Source organism: Rhincodon typus, chromosome 1, assembly GCF_021869965.1.
Source record: "Rhincodon typus isolate 14 chromosome 1, sRhiTyp1.1, whole genome shotgun sequence".
Taxonomy (NCBI): Eukaryota; Metazoa; Chordata; class Chondrichthyes; order Orectolobiformes; family Rhincodontidae; genus Rhincodon; species Rhincodon typus.
Window position 1 is genome coordinate 37,443,623 of NC_063332.1, and position 20,534 is coordinate 37,464,156.

At 41.9% G+C, this 20,534-nt stretch overlaps 1 protein-coding gene across 4 annotated transcripts in view; it reads right to left on the minus strand.

The window, feature by feature from the left end:
• Positions 1-20,534, minus strand: part of ccbe1 (collagen and calcium binding EGF domains 1) — a 300,440-nt gene that overhangs the window by 18,921 nt on the left and 260,985 nt on the right. For 2 of the 4 annotated variants that reach the window (XR_007263618.1, XR_007263616.1), the window contains exons 10-12: positions 18,468-18,503; positions 14,430-14,705; positions 12,872-13,136 (exon numbers count right to left, since the gene is read on the minus strand). Coding sequence is in view for 1 of the 4 variants with exons in the window: in XM_048604944.1 (XP_048460901.1) it covers positions 14,538-14,705; positions 18,468-18,503 (204 nt within the window). In the remaining 3 variants the exon portion in view is untranslated. Of the gene's footprint in view, positions 1-12,871; positions 13,137-13,987; positions 14,706-18,467; positions 18,504-20,534 lie in introns of those variants that run through there. The other 2 variants (XR_007263617.1, XM_048604944.1) reach the window with 2 other exon arrangements.

A 20,534-nucleotide genomic window follows, 5' to 3' on the forward strand; every position in this document is an offset into this window, starting at 1 on the left:
GTTTATTGCCTTGCCCCACCACGATGTCATTATTTGGTGGCCTGTAGACCACACCTATCAGTGGCTTCTTCTCCCTGCTATCCCCAATTTCACCCAAATGGATTCAATGTTTTGTTCAGCAGAACCTATATCATCTCTCACTACCGCCCTGATATCATCCTTAAAAATCAGAGCAACACCATCTCCCTTACCTTCCTGTCTGTCCTTCCGAACAGTTTGATACGCCTGGATATTTAACTTCCAGTCATGACCATTCTGTAACCATGTCTCTGTAATGGCCATTAAATCATACCCATTTGCCATGATTTGCGCTGTCAACTCATCCACCTTGTTTCGAATGCCCCGAGCATTCAGATAAAGTGCCCTTATGCCAGTTTTTGCACCTTCTTTTTGGGTCCTATTACCTCCATTACTAACAGCTCTTGAGTTCTCCTTCCCTTTAACTTTTTTCCTAATTTTCAATGGAGTTGAAGCTTCCTCGTCACCTGCTAACCTGCTGCTTTGCCTTACATTAATTGTTATTCTCCCTCTACGCTTACTTCTCCCTTCCCTCCAACTTACTAGTTTAAAGTCCTATTAACCACCCTATTTACCCTTTTCGCCGGAACACTGGACCCGGCCCTGTTCAGGTGGAGTCCATCCCAGCAGTATAGATCCCTCCTGTCCAAAAACTGTTGCCAGTGCCCATGAAAAGGAAACCTTCTTTCCCACACCACTCTTTTAGCCACGTGTTTACTTCTCTGATCCTCGCCTCCCTATACCAATTTGCACGTGGCTCGGGCAGCAATCCAGAGATTATGAGCCTTGAAGACCTGTTTTTTAATTTTGTTCCTAGCTTTTCATAATCCTGAAACAGGTCTTTTTTCCTGGTCCTGCCTATGTTGTTGGTACCTACGTGGACCACAACAACTGGATCCTCCTCCTCCCTCTCTAGTATCCTCTCAAGCCGGTCAGAGATGTCTCACACCCTGGCACCGGGCAGGCAACACACCATGCGGGATTCTCTATCCTGCTGACAGAGGATACTGTCTATCCCCCTGATGATGGAATCCCCTACAACTACAATCTGTCTTTTTGCTCCCCCCTCTTGAATGGCCTCCTGGACCATGGTGCCTTGGTCAGTTGACTCATCCTTCCTGCAGCCCTGTTCCTCATCCACGCAGGGAGCAAGTGCCTCATACCTGTGGGACAATGTCAAGGGCTGCGGCTCCTGTGTTCCTGTCTGCAGGGTCCCTCTACCTGCCTCACTCGCAGTCACACACCGCTGTCCCTGCCCGCCAATCGAAGTAACATTAGTTATAATCTACCAGGTGTGACTGCCTGCTGGAACACAGCATCCAGGTATTTCTCCCCCTCCCGGATGTGCCGCAGTGTTTGGAGTTCGGATTCCAGCTCCTCAATTTTGAGCCAGAGCTCCTCAAGCAGCCAACACTTGCTGCAGATGTGGTCACTGCCGTTCTCAATGGGATCACCTAGCTCCCACATCATACAGCTACAACACATCACCTGGCCTGCCATCTCTACTTAGTTAATTATTTAAAATTAATTAGTTTTATTTTAGCATTGCTGTGTTTTCTGCACCAGTAAGTTTGCTCTGTTATATACTCAAACAGACTCTGGATTTGCCTTCCAACCCACTCCCAGAGGATTTGGCGTCTAGGTGACCACCCCGAAAGATAACAGAGATGAGGAAAAAACAATGCAAATAGCTTACCTGCTCACCACACTTAGTCGTTATTATTAGGTTAGAGGAGGTGGAAGGGTGGGAGACACTACGCGTGTAGTGTCTCGGGTATTAGTTAACTCCCAAATTTATTGGGTGGAAGCTTACCTTCCCAGGCTGCCCTGCGCTTTCTCCCGGACTCCCGCCGCTGAAACAACTGAAAGGTGATTCAGCACTAACATGCCGAAAACTAATGGCAAGAAGGTTATAGCAGGCGAAGACCTAGAAACTATCATTATCACTAAGGAGGCGGTGCTGGGCAAGCTAATGGGGCTAAAGGTAGACAAGTCTCCTGGCCCTGATGAAATGAATCCCAGGGTACTAAAAGAGGTGATGGGGGAAATAGCAAATGCACTAGTAATTATTTACCAAAATTCACTGGACTCTGGGGTGGTTCCCACAGATTGGAAAACAGCCAATGTGACGCCACTGTTTAAAAAAGGAAGTAGACAAAAAGCAGGTAACTATAGGCCAGTTAGCTTAACTTCGGTAGTGGGGAAAATGCGGGAATCTATCATTAAGGAAGAAATAGCAAGACATTTGGATATAAATTTTCCCATTGGAAACACCCAGCATGGGTTCATGAAGGGTAGGTCATATTTAACTAATTTGGTGGAATTCTTTGAGGACATTACTTAAGAACCTAAGAACATAAGAACTAGGAGCAGGAGTAGGCCATCTGGCCCTTCAAGCCTGCTCCGCCATTCAATAAGATCATGGCTGATCCTTTCGTGGACTCAGATCCACTTACCCGCGTTCTCACCGTATCCCTTAATTCCTTTATTGTTCAAAAAATATCTAGCTTTTGTTTAAAAACGTTTATGAAGTAGCATCAGCTACTTCACGGGGCAAGGAATTCCATAGATTAACAACTCTCTGGGTGAAGAAATTCCTTCTCAATTCAGTCCTAAATCTGCTCCCTCTAATCTTGAGGCTATGCCCTCTTGTCCTAGCTTCAACTGCCGGTGGAAACATCCTCTCTACTTCTATCTTATCTATTCCCTTCATAATTTTATATGTTTCTATAAGATTCCCCCTCAATCTTCTGAATTCCAATGAATATAATCCCAATCTACTCAGTCTCTCCTCATAAGCCAACCCCCTCAACTCCGGAATCAACCTAGTGAACCTCCTTTGCACCCCCTCCAGTGCCAATGCATCCTTTCTCAAGTAAGGAGACCAAAACTGCACACAGTACTCCAGGTGTGGCCTCACCAGCACCTTGTACAGCTGCAACATAACCTCTCTGCTTTTAATCTCAATCCCTTTATTTTCTTATTTTCTTATATTATGTCAGCAGCAAGCCCAATGAGACAACCAATGAACCGGAACAGTCAACAGTGAGATCCATGGTGCAGTGACCAAAGAAGAAAGAGTTTAACTGTCCTAGGCTCAAGCTGTCAGGAGATGCATTAATGCCAGATTCATCAGCCACGTTCACAAGAACGCCACTCAAGCACAAGGCAACGCCATTTGTGCTCCCATGACCAATCGCAACATTGTCATCAAACCAGCAGACAAAGGAAGAGCCAATGTCACACAGAATAGAACGACTAGTGCAAAGGAATATACCAACAACAGAACAACCAGGAAAACTACAGACAACTACCTGCCAATCTGACCGAAGAACACACCTGTTAACTGAACGGACTGATCAAGACATTTGATCCTGACCTTCAGAGCATCCTTTGCGCCCTCATCCCATATACATCTCGCTTAGGAGACTTCTACTGCCTTCTGAAGATGCACAAAGCCAATACACCTTGACGTCCTATCGTGTCAGGCAATGGGACCCTGTGTGATAACATCTCTGACTATGTTGAGGGCATCTTGAGACCTATCGTACCATGAGCTCCCAGCTACATATTTCTCGTCAGATCATCGACATGGATACTACCATCACACGTGGGATCACCACCCACCACGTGCATGGCAGATACTCATGTGACTTGACCAACATTGCCTATCTCATACGCTGCAGGCAAGAATGTCCTGAGGCATGGTATATTGGCGAGACCATGCAGATGCTATGACAACGGATGAATGGATACTGTGCAACAATTACCAAACAGGAATGTTCCCTCCCCATTGGGGAACACTTCAGAGGTCAAGGGCTTCAGCTTCCGATCTTCAGGAAAGTGTCCTCCAAGGAGGCCTTTAAGGTACGCAAAAATGCAGAATCGCCGAGCAAATCTGATAGTCAAGGTCTGTACCCATGAAGCTGACCTCACCCGTGATCTTGGGTTCATGTCGCGCTACATGTAACCTGACCATACTGTTCTGTATCTGTAAAATCTTCTTTACTGTCCTGTTTTGACATCGCTACCTTGACAAATTGTTATGATCTCTCTACCTTAATTAGTTTGTACAGTTTTGGGTTACTGATTACTTTGTTTAGATCCTCAGCATGCAATTCTTACACTATCATGTTATTCCGGTCATTTCGTTTGTCTCCACCACCACCTTATTTTAAATTTTTTGTAATTATCTCTCTGCCTCAATTAATCGGATTATAAATCATCCCTTCACTTGCTATTCAGCTGTTGACACTTTACTCACATTGCCTAACACTTCTAATCACCTGCAGAGACTTGTTATTCAACACTCCACTCACACCATTTTGTATGATCTTTTGATCTCTCTGCCCTTGATCTCTCTAACCATAAATCCTGTGTTCTTTGTGATTCCCTCTCACTTCACCTGACAAAGCTCTGAAATTGTGATTTCAAATAGACCTGTTGGACTATGACCTGGTAACATGTGATTTCTGACTTTATCCTTCATCTAGATCATTAATGTATAACATGAATAGTTGTGGCCTCAACATTGACCACTGTGAAATTCCATTAGTCACTGGCTGCCATCCTGAAAAAGACCATTTTACCCCACTCTCTGCCTTCTGCCAGTCAGCCAATCCTCTATCTATGCCAGTACCTTGCCCCTAACACCATTGACTCTAAACTTATCTAGCAGCCTCCTATGGCAGTACCTTTTCAAAGGCCTTCTGGAATTCCAAATAGATCACATCTGCTGGCTGTCTTTTGTCTAACTTTCTCGTTACCTCCTCAAGAGTTCTAACAGATTTGTCAGGCATGTCCTCCCCTTGATGAAGCTGTGCTGACTTTGCGTTACTTTACCTTGCATTTCCAAGCACTCTGCAATCTCAACCTTAATACTGTGCAATCTCAACCTTAATAGTGAACTCTAAAATTTTACTATAGACCGAGGTCAGACTATCAGGCCTTAGTTTCCTGTCTTCTGCCACCCTCTCTTCTTAAACAGCGGTGTTAAGGTAGCGTCTGTCTGCAGTAATTTGCTCCTACATAGTGAGACATGATTTCTCACGCACAAAGTCATGCTGATAATCCCTAATCAGTCCTTGCCTTTCCAAATACATGTAAATCCTGTCCCTCAGAATCCTCTCCAACAACTTATCCATCACTGCCGTTAGACTCATCGGTCTATTGTTCCCTTTCTTAAATAACGGCATCACATTAGCTAACCTCCAGTCCTCAGGCACCTCACCTGTGGCTATCCATTAGACAAATATCTCAGCAAGCGGCCCAGCAATCTCTTTCCTCGCTTCCCACAAAGTTCTGGGAAACACCTGATCAGCTCTAGTGGATTTATCCAACTTTATGCATTTTAAGGCCTCCACACTTCTTCTTCAGTAATATGAACTCTTTTCAAGACATCACTATTTATTTCTCCAATTTCCCTATCTCCCATCTCCTTCCCCACTGTAAATACTGATGAAAAATATTTGTTTTGTATCTTACCCATTTCCTGTAGTTCTACATATAGACACCCATGTTGATCTTTAAGGGGCCCTATTCTCTCTCTAGTTACCCTTTAGTCCTTTATGTATTTATAAAATTTCTTTGAATTCTCCTTAACTCTATTTGCCAAAGTTATCTCATGTTGCCTTTTTGCCCTCCTGATTTCCCTCTTAAGTGTACGCCTAAGGACATTATACACTTCTAGTGATTCACTCGATCCCAGCTGTCTATATCTGACATATGCCTCCTTCTTTTTCTTGACCAAAGCCTCAATTTCCCTAGTTATCCAGCATTTCCTACATCTACCAGCCTTACCCTTCACACTAACAGGAACATACTGTCTCTGAACTTTTGTTATCTTATTCTTAATTCCACTTCCCACCTGACTCTTTACCTGGGAATAGCGTCTCCCAATCAACTTGAAAGTTCCTGTCTAATACTCTCAAAATTGCTCAGAGGCATCTTTCAATTCAGGACGTTAGGAATTATGCCAGCATTGTCGCGAATTTACTTCATGGTTGGGAGACAATCTGTGGAGGGGATTGAGTAAGGGGATGGTGGTTGAAAGCAAATAAACAAGTCAGATAGCACATTCATGTTCTTCCTGGGGCCCCATATATCAAGGAAAATGAATTCAAATGAACCTTACTCTTAACCTGTTAGTGGCAATAGGTTAAGGCCTGTGCTACACATACTGGCATGTAAGCATCAAATCAGGAACTACATATATCATAGACCTCCAACAAGTTTATTGGAATGAATCCTCCTTCCTGGGTCCTGGGAAGATATCGAGGGTTGGTGAGAATGGAGCAGCAATGATCATAATCAGAGGGATCATACTACCTCACTCCAACTGTTTCCATCCGGCAGAACTCAATAGTTCTTTACAGTGTAAACTATTACTATCGAATTGGTGCCAGAACTCTTATCGGAGCAAATCTAGTTTGTTAACCTGAGGAAAATTTTCCACAGATTTTCATAAATTTCCAAAAATATGTTTCAGAGATAGCAGGAGAAGTGAGAAGTGGGGGACAGTATATGGGTTGCGATTACACAACATCAAGTTGGAACGGGCTTGATGAACCAATTATCTTGTTCTTTTATACTTACTTTGTGTATTTGTTTGAAAAATCATTTCTCTTAAATGATAACAAAATCAAAACGAATGTTAAGGTCATTATACAAAGAGCCTGTGCACACATAGTTCTCCTTCAGCATTATACTTCTGAGGCAAGCCCTTTGGATGATGCCAAGCTTCTTTTTCCAGTTTCTGAGATCTGAATGTATTCAGCTGAGTTCAGCCAATTTAGCTCCACTATGGGGTTTGACCTTCTTGGACTGCATGGATCTATTCCATTCAGTTAATGAAATTGTCAACTGAGTCATCACAATATGTCCGTTCTATCCAAACATACAGTTGTTCCAAGTACATCATCAGCAATTTCTGACTACCAGTTCAGAAATTCCCGTCAACAAAGCAGTAAAATAGCAGCAGGCATAAAAATCTATTTCCGTTCCCATCTTCTCTCATTTCATGCTGCTCAATTTCTTATTTTGCTCTATTTTGCAATAATTTCCCATTACCACTACTTCATTACAGTAAGTAATGAGAAAGTCAGCCTTTGTATTTTGTTGAAAGAGCAAATATAGTCTATCTCCAATGCAATCAAAGTACTTCAGTGTCATCATGCAGTGAATAAAACGTGCTCCTTTAAAGAAAAGGTTTAAGTACATTGTGCAAGCTGTTTGTATATAGTCAATCCTCTACCATACACTTCATGTTCACACTCACTCCAGATATCTACTACAAAACCTGAAATGCATCTACCATGAAAAAAGTGTCATATGTACAACTACTGGGAGTAACAAGCAAGCCTGCTATTTGGAAGTGGTAAAAACCAAAAGAAATTCTGAAGAAGGGTTACTGGACCCAAAACATTAACTCTCATTTGTCTTCACAGATGCTGCTGAGCTTTTCCAGCAATTTCTGTTTTTGTTACATTTGGAAGCTGTTATTGCCCTAACTATGGTGATCAGTTGAACAAGACCATGCAATGTTTGCAATAAAAATATATTATTCCACAATTTTAAAAATGTAATGGTAATGGAAACGTCATACTGGCTAATAACATGACATTTTTAATTTTCAATAAAACATTAATAACATCTTTAATGTCAGGAGTTAAGTTTACTTGTCTAGCATGTTTGTGCATGGAATAAGTAATATATCTATTAAGCATTTTTAGCTCTGGCAAAGAATGCTGAAAATGTCACTGCTAACATTGATGTATCACTTCAGTATACAACACAATAATCAGCATCATGCAAACCCAGCTGATGGTTCTCTTCTGTTTTAGAAAGAGTCAGCATCAAAAAAGTGAACACCCCTTCCACAATTATCAGAAATGCTTCTGTATATGCAAAGAAACTATAATGCCTGATTTGACAATGATAACTGCTTTGAGAGGAATGCAAGTGGGAAGCACTGGTCTTATGATCCTCCAATGCAGCAATGTTCAAGGTCCCATTTAATAAAATCTTTCCAAGTGTATCCATAGAATTCTATTGAGCAGATGCTGGCCAAGTTTCTTCAAATTTTACCAGGTGAATGGTTAAGGTCAGCTTTCTTTTGAAACTAACATTAAAAACTAAAAGATGGTGCAATATGGACATAATTATATCTAGATTTCAATTTAAGAAATGTTTATTTCATACGAGGCAGAGTGATGTCTTATTACTTCTGAAATTTTGTTCAAGTCATCATTCTTATTTTGAAAGTTAAGAGATCAGAAAACAGTGATGGTAGAGCACACACAGAAGATTGGAAAGATTAAGCATAATAAAAAGTAAACTCACAAAAATCAATGTAATTGTATAGAGTGTAAGTGGTTGAATCATTGTCATCGATAATTCAGAGGAAAATTGGTGAATCGTCAATATTTCTTCATATTTCTGTTGGCAGTGGCATTCCTTCACACTGAAAGTTATTATTAAATATATCCATGTTGTTGTAAATAGAGGATTGAAAATGACCAAAAATTCAGCTAAGTGTCAATTTCAGGGAGTTCCAGAGAGCTTTTCTTCCATGAGCCCTTGCGAGCTCAGTCAATTTTGCGCTGCTCACTTTGTGATATACACATCTGTTTGCCACTTGGCTCATACTATTGTGCACTCACCAGTGGCAGATAAACTTTATATTTATATTTAAAGCCCAACATTGCACCATGCCAATCCTCGCCAGCCACGAATTTCTTTTCATGATGCAGATAGTGTGAGTGAAATTAAAAAGAACTGCTTCTGATGACACATTGATGGTATAGAACTCATTCATGGAAATAGAAGTTCACATCTGTAAATGTATTGCTATTTTAGATCAGAAGCTGTCTGATTGACTGTCAAAGTAACTGCCGCTACTAGAATGAAGTTATGCTGGTTACTGATCTTTAGCACCACATCATCTTAGAAACTTGTCTAAAGATTGCAGAGCCTTTGGCTTTGATCTTTATGTCGTCATTGTCTTCAGGAATAGTGCCAGAAGACTGGAGACTAGCAAATGTTGTCCCCTTGTTCAAGAAGGGGAGTAGAGACAACCCTGGTAATTATAGACCAGTGAGCCTTTCCCTGCTATGCAGCATAACATAACATGCTGCCATTGTTCAATGTGGGAGACATTGGAAAGCCTTCAAACAGGTGAAATGTTTGCTAGTGTGCTGCTTAATAAAAGTTAAGAAAGAAATAAACAAATGAAAAGATTTTTCTCTTGAGCAACAACAAATTTCAAGTCAATGAATGATCACTGTACCCAGCTCACATCCATTGGATCCAGGTGTCAAATATGTCCCATCTGACTTGTGCCTGATGCCACCTTGTTCTTTCACACTGAAGACAATGTGCAATCCTGCATAATGTCCTTATTTTCCTCCTCAGAAGGCTGCTGCTACTCTCCAAGATCCTCAGCATCCATCACATTCCCTCTATGCCTGCCTCAGTTGTGCAAAGCACAGCATGCTAGGATTCAGTAGCACATTATGTCTGGAATGTACTACAGGGGTCCCCAGAATGATTCAAAAATTTGAACTTCATCTTCAGGATGCCTATCATCTGCTCCAGATTGGCCCTGATGAAAGAATGAGCTGCAATGTTTGGCCTCAGTCAGGGGTTTATGCAATGGAGTCATCAGCCATGATTGTAGACACAGCCATGGTCTCCCAAGAACTATCCTTGTAAGGGATCTGGCTCTTGAAACAGTTCAGTGGTGGTGTTTTGAGACATTTTCAGTCTGCAATGGCACTGTGCCTTGCTCATCTGGAAGAAATAGCATGAAGGACGATAGACTCTGGGCCTCCTGCACCTCCTCTGCAACCTGAGAGGCACTTCAGATGTAACGTCTTCATGTGTACTCTGTTTGACAGCTCTTGGAAGTTGGTACTGGTCCTGGATTTCCTAGTGCGTCTGTTCCGGGTCAATCTCTCTCCTCCTTCATTGCAGTGTGGCCCAAGAGTGATAATGACCCCTGCAGTGGCTGAAGCACCCAGTGAGGGATTGGGGTAATGCTGGTGATGAAGGGGGTGGGGGTGATGTATGGGGGTAGGGTATGTGAGGGTCACTCCACTGCCTTTGCCTCCGGGAGCCTACAACGCCCACTCCCACATTATTCGTCTGTGATTTAGGTCTTCCTAACATGCTGGGACTCCAGGGGAATGTTATTCCTCCAACAGGCACAGCCCTTCTCTGTGGTGCTGCTGAGTACAAGAACTGCTGGCCTCTGACTGACTGACAGCTCTTGCTAGGAAGGACTTCAGCTTCTGGGGTTTTGAATTCAGGGGAATGGCATCGGCACTGTCTGGCTGAATCGTAGTTCAGCAGACTTTCCTGAAATCTTGCTGATTCTTCCGCAGCAGGTGAGACCCCAGATGCCACAGCAAAATTCTGCTCAGTGGTCCAACATACCGGACTAAATTGTTTAAGGCATTTGATTGACAATAAAAAGTCAATATTCATTGTTGTAACCAGTGAGCAGAATAGTTTATGACTTTAACTGGAATCTGTTTTTGAGGGATGAATTCCTGCCAAAATGAGGCCTGGGTATTTTAACTCACAGGTTTGTTTTAAATGCTGCCATATAGCATCCCACATGTTCATGTAACCTGAACTCATCCTAAATTACTAAGAGTGGGTAACTGCATAGGGTTCAGATCCCGCCTGTCCTGGGAAGACAAGGAGATAGCCTCCTGGAGTTTCTTCTGGCCCTGATTCTGTTACTCATTGGATAGCTTCAGCGGGACCACATTTTCAGAGTCCTAGATGGGGTTCAATGATCATCATCTTCTTCCCTACCAACTTTTTACAATTCAAAGTTCTGCTGAAATTGTGAAAACTGTTACCCAGGACAGTTTTGATAGATTATGTTGAACTTGCTGGTGATATGATATATTAGTACAAAAGATGGTAATCAATAGAAAGTCATGAAAAGAAATTTAAAAAGTACAGAGTGCATTGTTCATGCTTTGAAGAAGACCAAATTGTTCTAGCATGCCTTGTAAATCCTGTTCACAAGTTCTTAGTATTGTAAAGAATAGAACTCAGACACTTGCAAGTTACATTACTCGCCTAACAGAAACTCAAGCAGGTCAGCAGGTAAAATCTCTGAAGTCAGTTATGGTCCCATCAGCCACTGAGAACTGAGCTGCTGGGAAGTTTGGCAAGGGCAATCAGTCAAAGCTTATGTTGTGCACTTTGGGACTTTGACATTAGCAGAGTAGATGCTCAGTATACTCTCAGAGACTCATATTTTTATTTCTTTTTTGGGATATACGTATCACTGGAAAGATCAACATTCATTCCTACTGTCGTTTCTCTAATCTGAATGGTTTATTAGCCCACTTTGGATGGCAGTTAGTCACATAGGTAAGGAACTGGAGTTACATATAGGCGAAGAAAGAAATTCTATGTTTTGAGCCATAGTCATTTGATTTCCAATAACAGTCCAATAACTAGCTTATACCAGCTTTTAATTTCCAAAACTTTGAAACTGTATTCAGATCATTAAGCTGTCATGAAGGAAACTGAACTCACATTTCCTGGACTAATCGTCAGTACATTAAAATAGTGTGGAGAGCTGTGGCGTGCTGTTGGTCATGTTCAGGAAGTCAATAACTATAGGTGATTCAAACAGATTGGAATGAGACAAAAATAATTTCCATATACAACAATCAAATCTGTTAACTACAGACACATTAAATTGACCACAACTAATAAAATTAATGATCATAAATGGAATGCTTGAGAAAAATTGAATAAAATACAGGTGATTAGAATGTAGGAGGGGTAGACCCTGCCAAATGAATTTTACAGATGCCTCAGAGGAGAATCTATCCCATAATATCAAAGGCAGTTCATACAGTACATCGTATGCACACTTCCTAAAACCCTTGGATTAGGTGCTGAATGAGAGGTCTTATCAAAAACTAATATTATTGGGTCCCAAGGCTAAGTTGATTGATCTATAAATGACAAAAGGAAGCAAACTGTAGTTGTAAGTGAAACTTGATCAAGATGTTAGAAGGAATTTAACATAATGCCATGGCTAATATACGAATATCTCTCCTGTTCCTGATTTGCATGAAGAATCTGGATTTTCCATCTTAATGCACACAGTTAATTTTGCAAATTACGTTAAACTAGACATTCAGAGAAGGCAATAAAATTGAAAGAACTGTGGATACTGTAAATCAGGAACAAAACAAAAGTTGCTGGAAAAGCTCAGCGGGTCTGGCGCCATCTGTGAAGAAAAAATCAGAGTTAATGTTTCAGGTCCAGTGACCCTTCCTCAGAAGTGATGGTGACTGGGAAAACATCAGTTTATATACAGAAAATAGGGAGGTGGGTGAGGTAGGGAGTAAACGATAGGATAGAACCAAAGAGAGAGAAGAGCAGTTGGATAGACAAAGGAGTTGATAACGATCTGGCTAGGAGGAACAACACCTCATTTTCTGCTTGGGGACCCTGCATCTTTCCAGACTCAATATCGTGTTCAATAATTTTAGGGCCTAAACTCTCCCATGTCCTAGCCCCCTACCAGGCCTTGTTATCACACAGCCTGCCATTACACACTACCTATTGTCAGTCACCAACAGTCCCCATTAACAACTATTCACCCCACTAGCCAGATCATTATCAACTCCATTATCAACTGCTCTTCTCTCTCTTTGGGCTCTATCCTATTGTTTACTCCCTACCCAACAACCCTCCCTATGTTCAGTTCTGGGGAAGGGTCACCAGACCCAAAACAATAACTCTGATTTTTTCTTCACAGATGTTGGCAGAGCTGCTGAGCTTTTCCAGCAACTTCTGCTTTTATTCAGAGAAAGCAGCTATGTCTTTACAAAGTGGCCCCAACAGGTTTCGGCTGATTAATAGGAAATAAGGTTCAATACAAACACATACAACGTTTTACATGTTGGAGTAAAATTGTCTGATAGGTAATTGACTTACCACTTCAGTAATACCTAACAGCATTACATAACAAAGACACCGGATGCTGGATATTTGCCACTTCAGTTTTCAGAGGTAATGCTGAAATTATTCAGTACTCTGGTCAGGCTGCAGCTGAGATACTGCACATGGTTCTGATCCTGGAGACACAAGAAGTGTTTCCACATTTTAAAAGTGGTGTAAACAAATAAAGCTGTTTCTCCATGACAAATGAACAAATTTTAGCTTCTCAATAACTAGGTAGGTTTTAGCTCTTTAGCCTTGAAAATTATGTCTCAAGATATTTTAGAAATAGAAATATGTACAAATAGAAAACAAAAGTTGGATAATACTTTTGCTACGTTAAGGATATATCAGGGTAGCAAAACAAGAAGGCGAAGTTGAAAGTTGTGAACAGCATGTTTAAAACAGACATCAAAAACTATTTCTTTACTCAAGAGATGGTTGTCAACTGATGTCGGTTGTCATAAATGGCATCACAATCTGCAAGATACTTCCAACGTATAGGGAGAAAGCAGGAACAGGGTATTAAGTTGGATGCTCAGCTATGATCATATTGAATAGTGGAGCAAGTTCAAAGGGTCAAATGGTCTACTGCTGTTCCTAGTTTCTATGTTGGCAATCAATGAAGCATCCAGATTTAGAGCTATGTCACCATTCCTTCAGTGTCACGGGGTCAATGTGAACTCTCCCTAACAATATTGTGTGTGTAACTATGCCACATGGACTACAGTGGTTCAAGAAGGCAGCCTCGTCACCACGTTCTCAAGGGAAATAAGGGAAGGGCAATAGATGGTGTCTTAGCCATCGCTGCTGACATTCTGTGAATGAAAAGAAAAGACCAAGGCCAAGAAATTGAACTCACTTAAGAGATATGAGATTATTAGATTGAAAGACAGTTAGATTAACATTGTAGTAAAATTAAATTAAATACATAGACAGAAATATATCTTTCATGTCAACCCAATTTGTAATTTCTTGTAATCTGATATCATCACCAATATATAAGGTTTAAAATAAAACAATTCCAAAGTGTGTAATAAGAGATAACAAGGTTTAGAGCTGGATGAACACAGCAGGCCAAGCAGCATCATAGGAGCAGGAACTTGAATAAAACCAAAAATGTTTTTTTTTCAACCTGTGTGTCTGTTGCATTATGATTTTGGGTATTGTTTATCACAGAACCAAGATGCTAATCACTCAGGTTAAGGAGGATTGTGCACAATTCATTTCCCACAGATATGATTCAGCAAATGCAACCCCCATGCAAAAAGTCAGTTGTTTAAAATTTATCATTCTGAACTGGTACATTATTGATTTATCTAAACACTCTAATACTTATTTCAATTGTTACGTTAGATAGAAGTTTTTCTTTGATACTGATAATGGAATAAAATTGTACAACAACAGTGCAAAATTTATTACATCCTCACTGGTTTAATCTCTTCAACCTAGTCCCAATAAAAAAGATTTGCAGTGCAGTTTTGAAAGCTATTTCACTTCCATGTTGATGCTCGCTATGCGGGTTTCTGTGATGGATCCTAATGTCTGTAGTCTTCTCCAGATCCCCAGTCAGGAATTTCATGGCTCTGGTGCTCTTCCCCAGTGACCCGATTTCCACGGCTAAAAACTTTCAGCTGCAGCTCTGCAATGTCATTTCTAATGTCTGCCAACATCAGAAGCAAGAAATCAAAGGAGCCTGGTGGACCCTGCAATTAACAATTTCAAAATTAGTTCTGAAGTTCAATCTAATTTCAGTTTGAATTTCAGTAAGTCTGAACTTTTGCAAAAAGCACTTGTGGAACAGTTGTTACAACTATTTACTATTTATAACAACACAAGAAAGCTTGAGGAGTGAGAAAAGGACATTCAACCTGTAACATTGTTGAGTTTCTTTTACTTTTTTGTTACTTAATTGTTCATTGTTATGGAGTGAAAGGACAACACAGGATTTTTAATATATGTCGGCCTTGCTTATCACACTCATATCCTGAGGATGAATCCAAAAAAAAGAAACACCAAACATTTACTGATTTTATTAGCATTGCACTGAGTACACTCAATGTACAGGACAAACAGAATGGGATGAGTCTTGCATTTTTTGCTGTTAGTTTCATTTGAGTTTCATGAACAGTTTCTCTCTGTGAGGCCTACCAAGTTTTCTGGCCACATTTTACCATACCCACATCATTAACCATATTTTCCACCTGATGACACCCCTCTTGTCTAAGTCTAGCCCCATTCTATAGCTCACTGTACTCACAGCAACTCATCACTGCCAGGATATCCTAGAATGCCTGGCATCCCTGGTTCCAACACTGTCTACAAAAGGTTGCTTGTTCACCTGGACAGGCGCTGTCAGTCTAAAGCTGGTCTGCACTGTTCCTGACATTCGCCCCCAACATGACAGAGAAAGGAAAGTTGGTGCCCTGCTTTTAAGACAGGGACCTGAAGGTCCTGCTGATAGGGTGGTGCTGGGCTGGGATGACCTTGTCCCCCAAGACCAGGAGACGAGGCCACAACACCAGACCATCCCTGGTTAGAGGCTGCCACCCAGGTCACTGCTGCCTGGAGGGAATCCCCAGCAATGTAGGAGCTCTGTCAATGTGAGTGCCACCATCTTGTCTCCGATACCTTACAGTCATGGCTATTTCTGCTACTGTACCCACCTTCCACCCAGGCTCATGCTCTACCACTCTCATGACTGACTGCAACGTCCTTCCTCACTGTCACCCATCCCCAAGCCTGAACAAACTGATGCTGCACGCTAGGGTCCAGTACTGAGGAAGGGTCACCGGATCTGAAATATTAACTCTGATTATTTTCTTCACAGATGTTGCCAGACCTCCTGAGCTTTTCCAGCAACTTCTATTTTTGTTCCTGATGCTGCATGCTCTCTGTTTTGCCTACTCCTTCCCTCAGGATGCTTCCCCACCTGTATCAAAGTCACAGTTATGCTGAATTTCATCTTTCTTAACACCTTCTTCTCTCTCATTCCAGGAAGGAAACAGCCCACAGTAGGACAGAAAGAGTCAAGACAGTTTCTGGGTTATGAGGTGAGCACCCTGCCTCTGACTGTTCAAGTGGCTGACTGACCATGTCCAAGCCCCTGAACTCATATCTGAGGTTGCCCTTAACTTACTGTGCCAGGACTCCCTGACTGAAAACTATCTCTATTGACTGAGACCTACTGGCAACCATCACAAGCTTCCTGCCTTTGTGCCTGCACTAAACAGCATGGCCAGACAGAATAAACTGAGCCTAGTATCTGACAGGTAAGACACAAAAAGGCAAAGCAAGGATACTTTGAGCACCCAGATATGCTCAAGATGAGTGAACAAACGGTACTGAGATGCTGACTGGTCCAGTCCATGGGTTGGGTTTCTTTCCCTGAATGCAAAATGTGCTTGTTGTAGTGAGGAGAGTTGCTGTCGCACACTGAAGTGCAGAAGTGTCCTGTAAGTGGATTGAAGATGCACCAGGAAGGTTCTTAGACACTGGCATATATCAGATGCCAATGTCTATGGATGTGGGATGAGTATGGTTGGAGCCAATGGAGCTGCCCTGAGATGTTGGTGAGTGGTGTCCATGATGTACAGGTTCATTGGAGACAGCAGTGAGCTGAAGTCACCAGGTACCTGCTCTCCTCCACATCAAGAATCCCCAGAATCTAGTTTACTCATGGTGCATGGTAGAATAGAATGTTATACGTCAATAAGGTGAAATTTATGTTAATAATTTTGTTCCCAAGCAATAATCCCCCTTAATAGGAAACCTGGCACCTCCTAGCAAGAATCTTGCCTTGACACTCAGAACCTTGTTCAAAAAATGCATAAGTCATTCCTAACAGCAGGATAGGCCTTCTGTGTGATTCTATAAGACTATAATGTGACTTTAATAATGGCTGATATGTTTTTCAACCCCATTATCCTGCCTTCTCCCCATAATCATTGATCCACTTATTAATCAAGAACCTACCTATGGCTGTCTTAAATACACTCAGTTTGACCTCCACAGCCTTCTGCGGCAATGAATTCCACAGATACTCCAACCTCTGGCTGAAGAAATTCCTCCTCATCTCAGTTCTAAAGGGTCATCCCTTAACTCTGAGGCTGTGCCCTCAGACCTTAGTTTCTCCTACTAGTGGGAACATCTTCTCCACAACCACTCTATCCAGGTCTTTCAGTATTTGGTAAGGTTAAATGAGAAATTCCTTCATCTTTCTAAAGTCCATTGGGTGAAGATTCAAAATCTTCAGCCACTTCTTATATGAAAAGCCCTTCATCTACAGGATCATTTTTGTAAACCTCTTCTGAACTCCCTCCTTCACCAGCATATCCTTCCTTAGATATGGGGCCCAAAACTGCTCACAGTTTGACCAGAGCCTTATACAGTTTCAGCATTAAAATCCTGCTCTTGTGTCCTAGCCCTTTTGAAATGAATGCTAACATTACGTTTGCCTTCCTCATTGCCAAATGAACCTGCATGTTAACTTTAACAGAATACTGAACTAGGACTCCAAAGTCTCTTTGTGCTTCAGATTTCCGAAGCCTTTCTCCATTTAGAAAATATTCCTACGAAAGTGCACAACCTCATACTTTTGTACATTGTATTACAACTGCCACTTCCTTGCCCACTGTCCTAGCCTGTCCAATTTCTTCTGCAGCTGCCTAGCTTTCTCAACGCTATCTGTCCCTCCATCAATCTCAGTGACATCTGCAAATTTAACAATAATGCCCTCAGTTTTTTCGTACAGGTTGTTAATATATAGCGTGAATAGTTGTGGCTTCAAAACAGACCACTGTGGAATTTCACTAATCACTGGTTGCCATTCTGTAAAACATCCCTTTATTCCCACTCTCTGCCTTCTGCCAGTAAGTCAATCCTCCATCTATGCAAGTACCTTGTTTCTCACACCATGAGCTCTTAACTTATTTAGCAGCTTCCTGTGCGGCACATTGTCAGAGGCCTTCTGGAAATCCAAATAGATCATGTCCACTGACTCTCCTTTGTCAAACTTGCTTGAAGATGAGATTTCTCATTATAGCCCATGTCCTTCAGGCCTCTATATGGGTTCAGCCCTCAAGTCTCATACAAAAGCAGATTTAAAACCAAAAAACACTTTGGTGCTGCTGGTAGTAATGGAGGATCATACCCCATAGAATATTTCACTTGTTTTGAATATAAGTACACAATGGGGAATATCAGTTGTCTTATGTTTTAGCCAACACCTCAAGATTGTGAAGGGTCCTGTCAGAATTGGGGCTGCATGGTTGAAGTTCAATTCCTCTGCTCCCCCTCAGGACATTAGGAACCATTAAACTGTTACTCCAGTTGACCTCCTTTCATAATTATATGCATCAAAATATCGTGTAATTTTATGAGAAACTTAACATTTGGCCTGTCCTTTCCTTTTAATATGTATTTTTTTAAATTGCACAGAACATGCAAATTAAACAGGTTTTACTTACAGGTGATCCCCTTGGTCCTGGAGCACCTCTCTCACCCTGTTATGGGACAGAATAATGATTAGCACTGTCTTCAGTTTTCCGTCATCTATAAAATTTCTGCCATTATTAAATAGAAGGTACAGGTGCGGAACATCGAACTTGAGACTTCCTCAACTCTTTCTCCCTTAATTTTCTACAGATTGAAACGTGCATGGCCTTCCAACATGTTAGGACTTGGAGTAGAGATCAGCTGATTGTGCGCCAATTGTGAAAATCGACACTCAATTTGAATATCACTACTTCTGGCTTAAATGGTAGCGGATTTGGGGCCATGTGTGTAACATGCTCCAGCAAAGTGAGTCTGCAGCTATGACATTGAAATGACATACCATTCCACAAGTTTTGAAAGCCATTTGAATTTAGCAAAAATGGGCTCGGTTTCCCTGCACTTGGGACACCCAGCAGCTGAAAGGAAGTGGGAGATGCTAGAAATTGTTTCTGCAGCGCAGCTAGTGGGCCAGGAGGAACAGGAGAGCTTTACCCGGCCCTTCAAGCAAATCGTTTGCTCTGATCATTCCCTTGCTGATTATGTCCGACATTCCACCCCTATCTTCCTAGCTGCAGGCTTCTCCTGCTGGCTTTCTGAACACAGCAGCCAGCCAGTCTCTCAATCTGGTCAGCTGATGGGCAGGAAGTAGGAGCAATAGGACTGTAATGAGTTCCTGCTGTTAAATTCGACAGGACTTCAATGTCTTCAACACTGCTTAGTTTTCTAGCAATACACATGTGCCTCTCCTCACTCACATAGTCTTCTAGCTACATAGCACGCTCTGCTGATAAGCAGTCTATTTAATCACTAAGGAGGTTGAAATGACTGATTTTCTCCTTCTGATAGCTGCATGCATATATTTTTGCAGTAGAAGTTATTGAAACATAATAATAAATGAAAACACAATGTGACTTCTTCATTTGCATCTCTAAAGAAAGGTCCACAAACGTACCTCTTACCTCCACCATTCTGATAGAACTGTTTATTGTTTCTAACATTTTCTAAATTTGTTTTAAATTTCTGGTATCTGCAATATTTTACAGTCTACTAATTTGACTCACCCTCCTCAGGTCATGTTGCCTACCTTAACTGAGATATACAGGCCAAAGATTAAAGTTAGGATTCTCCTGGTATGTCCAGTCTATTGCCACACCATGTATTATATTTAATCATTAAGCCATCAAGGACAAACAGACGTTTAACAACAGTCTATCCAAACTCATTGCACAATTTTACTAGCCAATGTTGGTGAGAGGATTGAGTGGAGTTTATGATTCTCTATCAGAGGGGTTGAAGGTTGGTAACCTTTCCACTGCCTACCCACATGCCTTGACCTGTCTGATACTTAACGGAGAGTACAGAAGGCATCTAATTGTCCACCTGACGTTAGTTCCATTGAGGGCCTTCAGTAGCCAGCTAATAGCCTCATGCTGCCCCCAGCCCCGACCAGTATGAGTAAAATACTGGATGAGGCCAAACCATGCAGGACATCCAGTAGCAGTCAATGTACCAGCTGGTATTGGGTATCGTTGGGGAGGGGGTGGCTTGTGATGGGGGGAAGCAGGAGGGGTCACTGGTGGCTGTTTTGTGGATCTCATGGGCCCATCACCAGTGCCATGCTCAAGGCCATCCCCTCCCTATATCACATTCCCTGGTATCTTAAACGTGGTTCTCTACCTCCTTCACTGAAATCCTAATCCTGAACTTAGAAACATAGACACAGAGAAAATATGAACCAGAGTAGGCCATTTGGCCATTTGGCCCTTTGCTCTGTCATTCAATACAATCATGGCTGTTCATCTAACTCATTACCCTGTTGCTGCTTTCTCACCGTACCCTAGACATCTGGCTTATCAGACTGGTGGGACCGCCTGCACTCCCAGCAGGGGCCATCACTCCCAACTAGCACTGTTGATCCAGCAGAGCTGCTACCAGCTGAGTGGGTGGCAGTTCACTGAGGCTTGGACTTTGTCCCAAGTTTGGGTGGGGGTGGTGTTGGGCCTTGGTTCCAGCCAATTAACACTGCATCCAGCATTAAG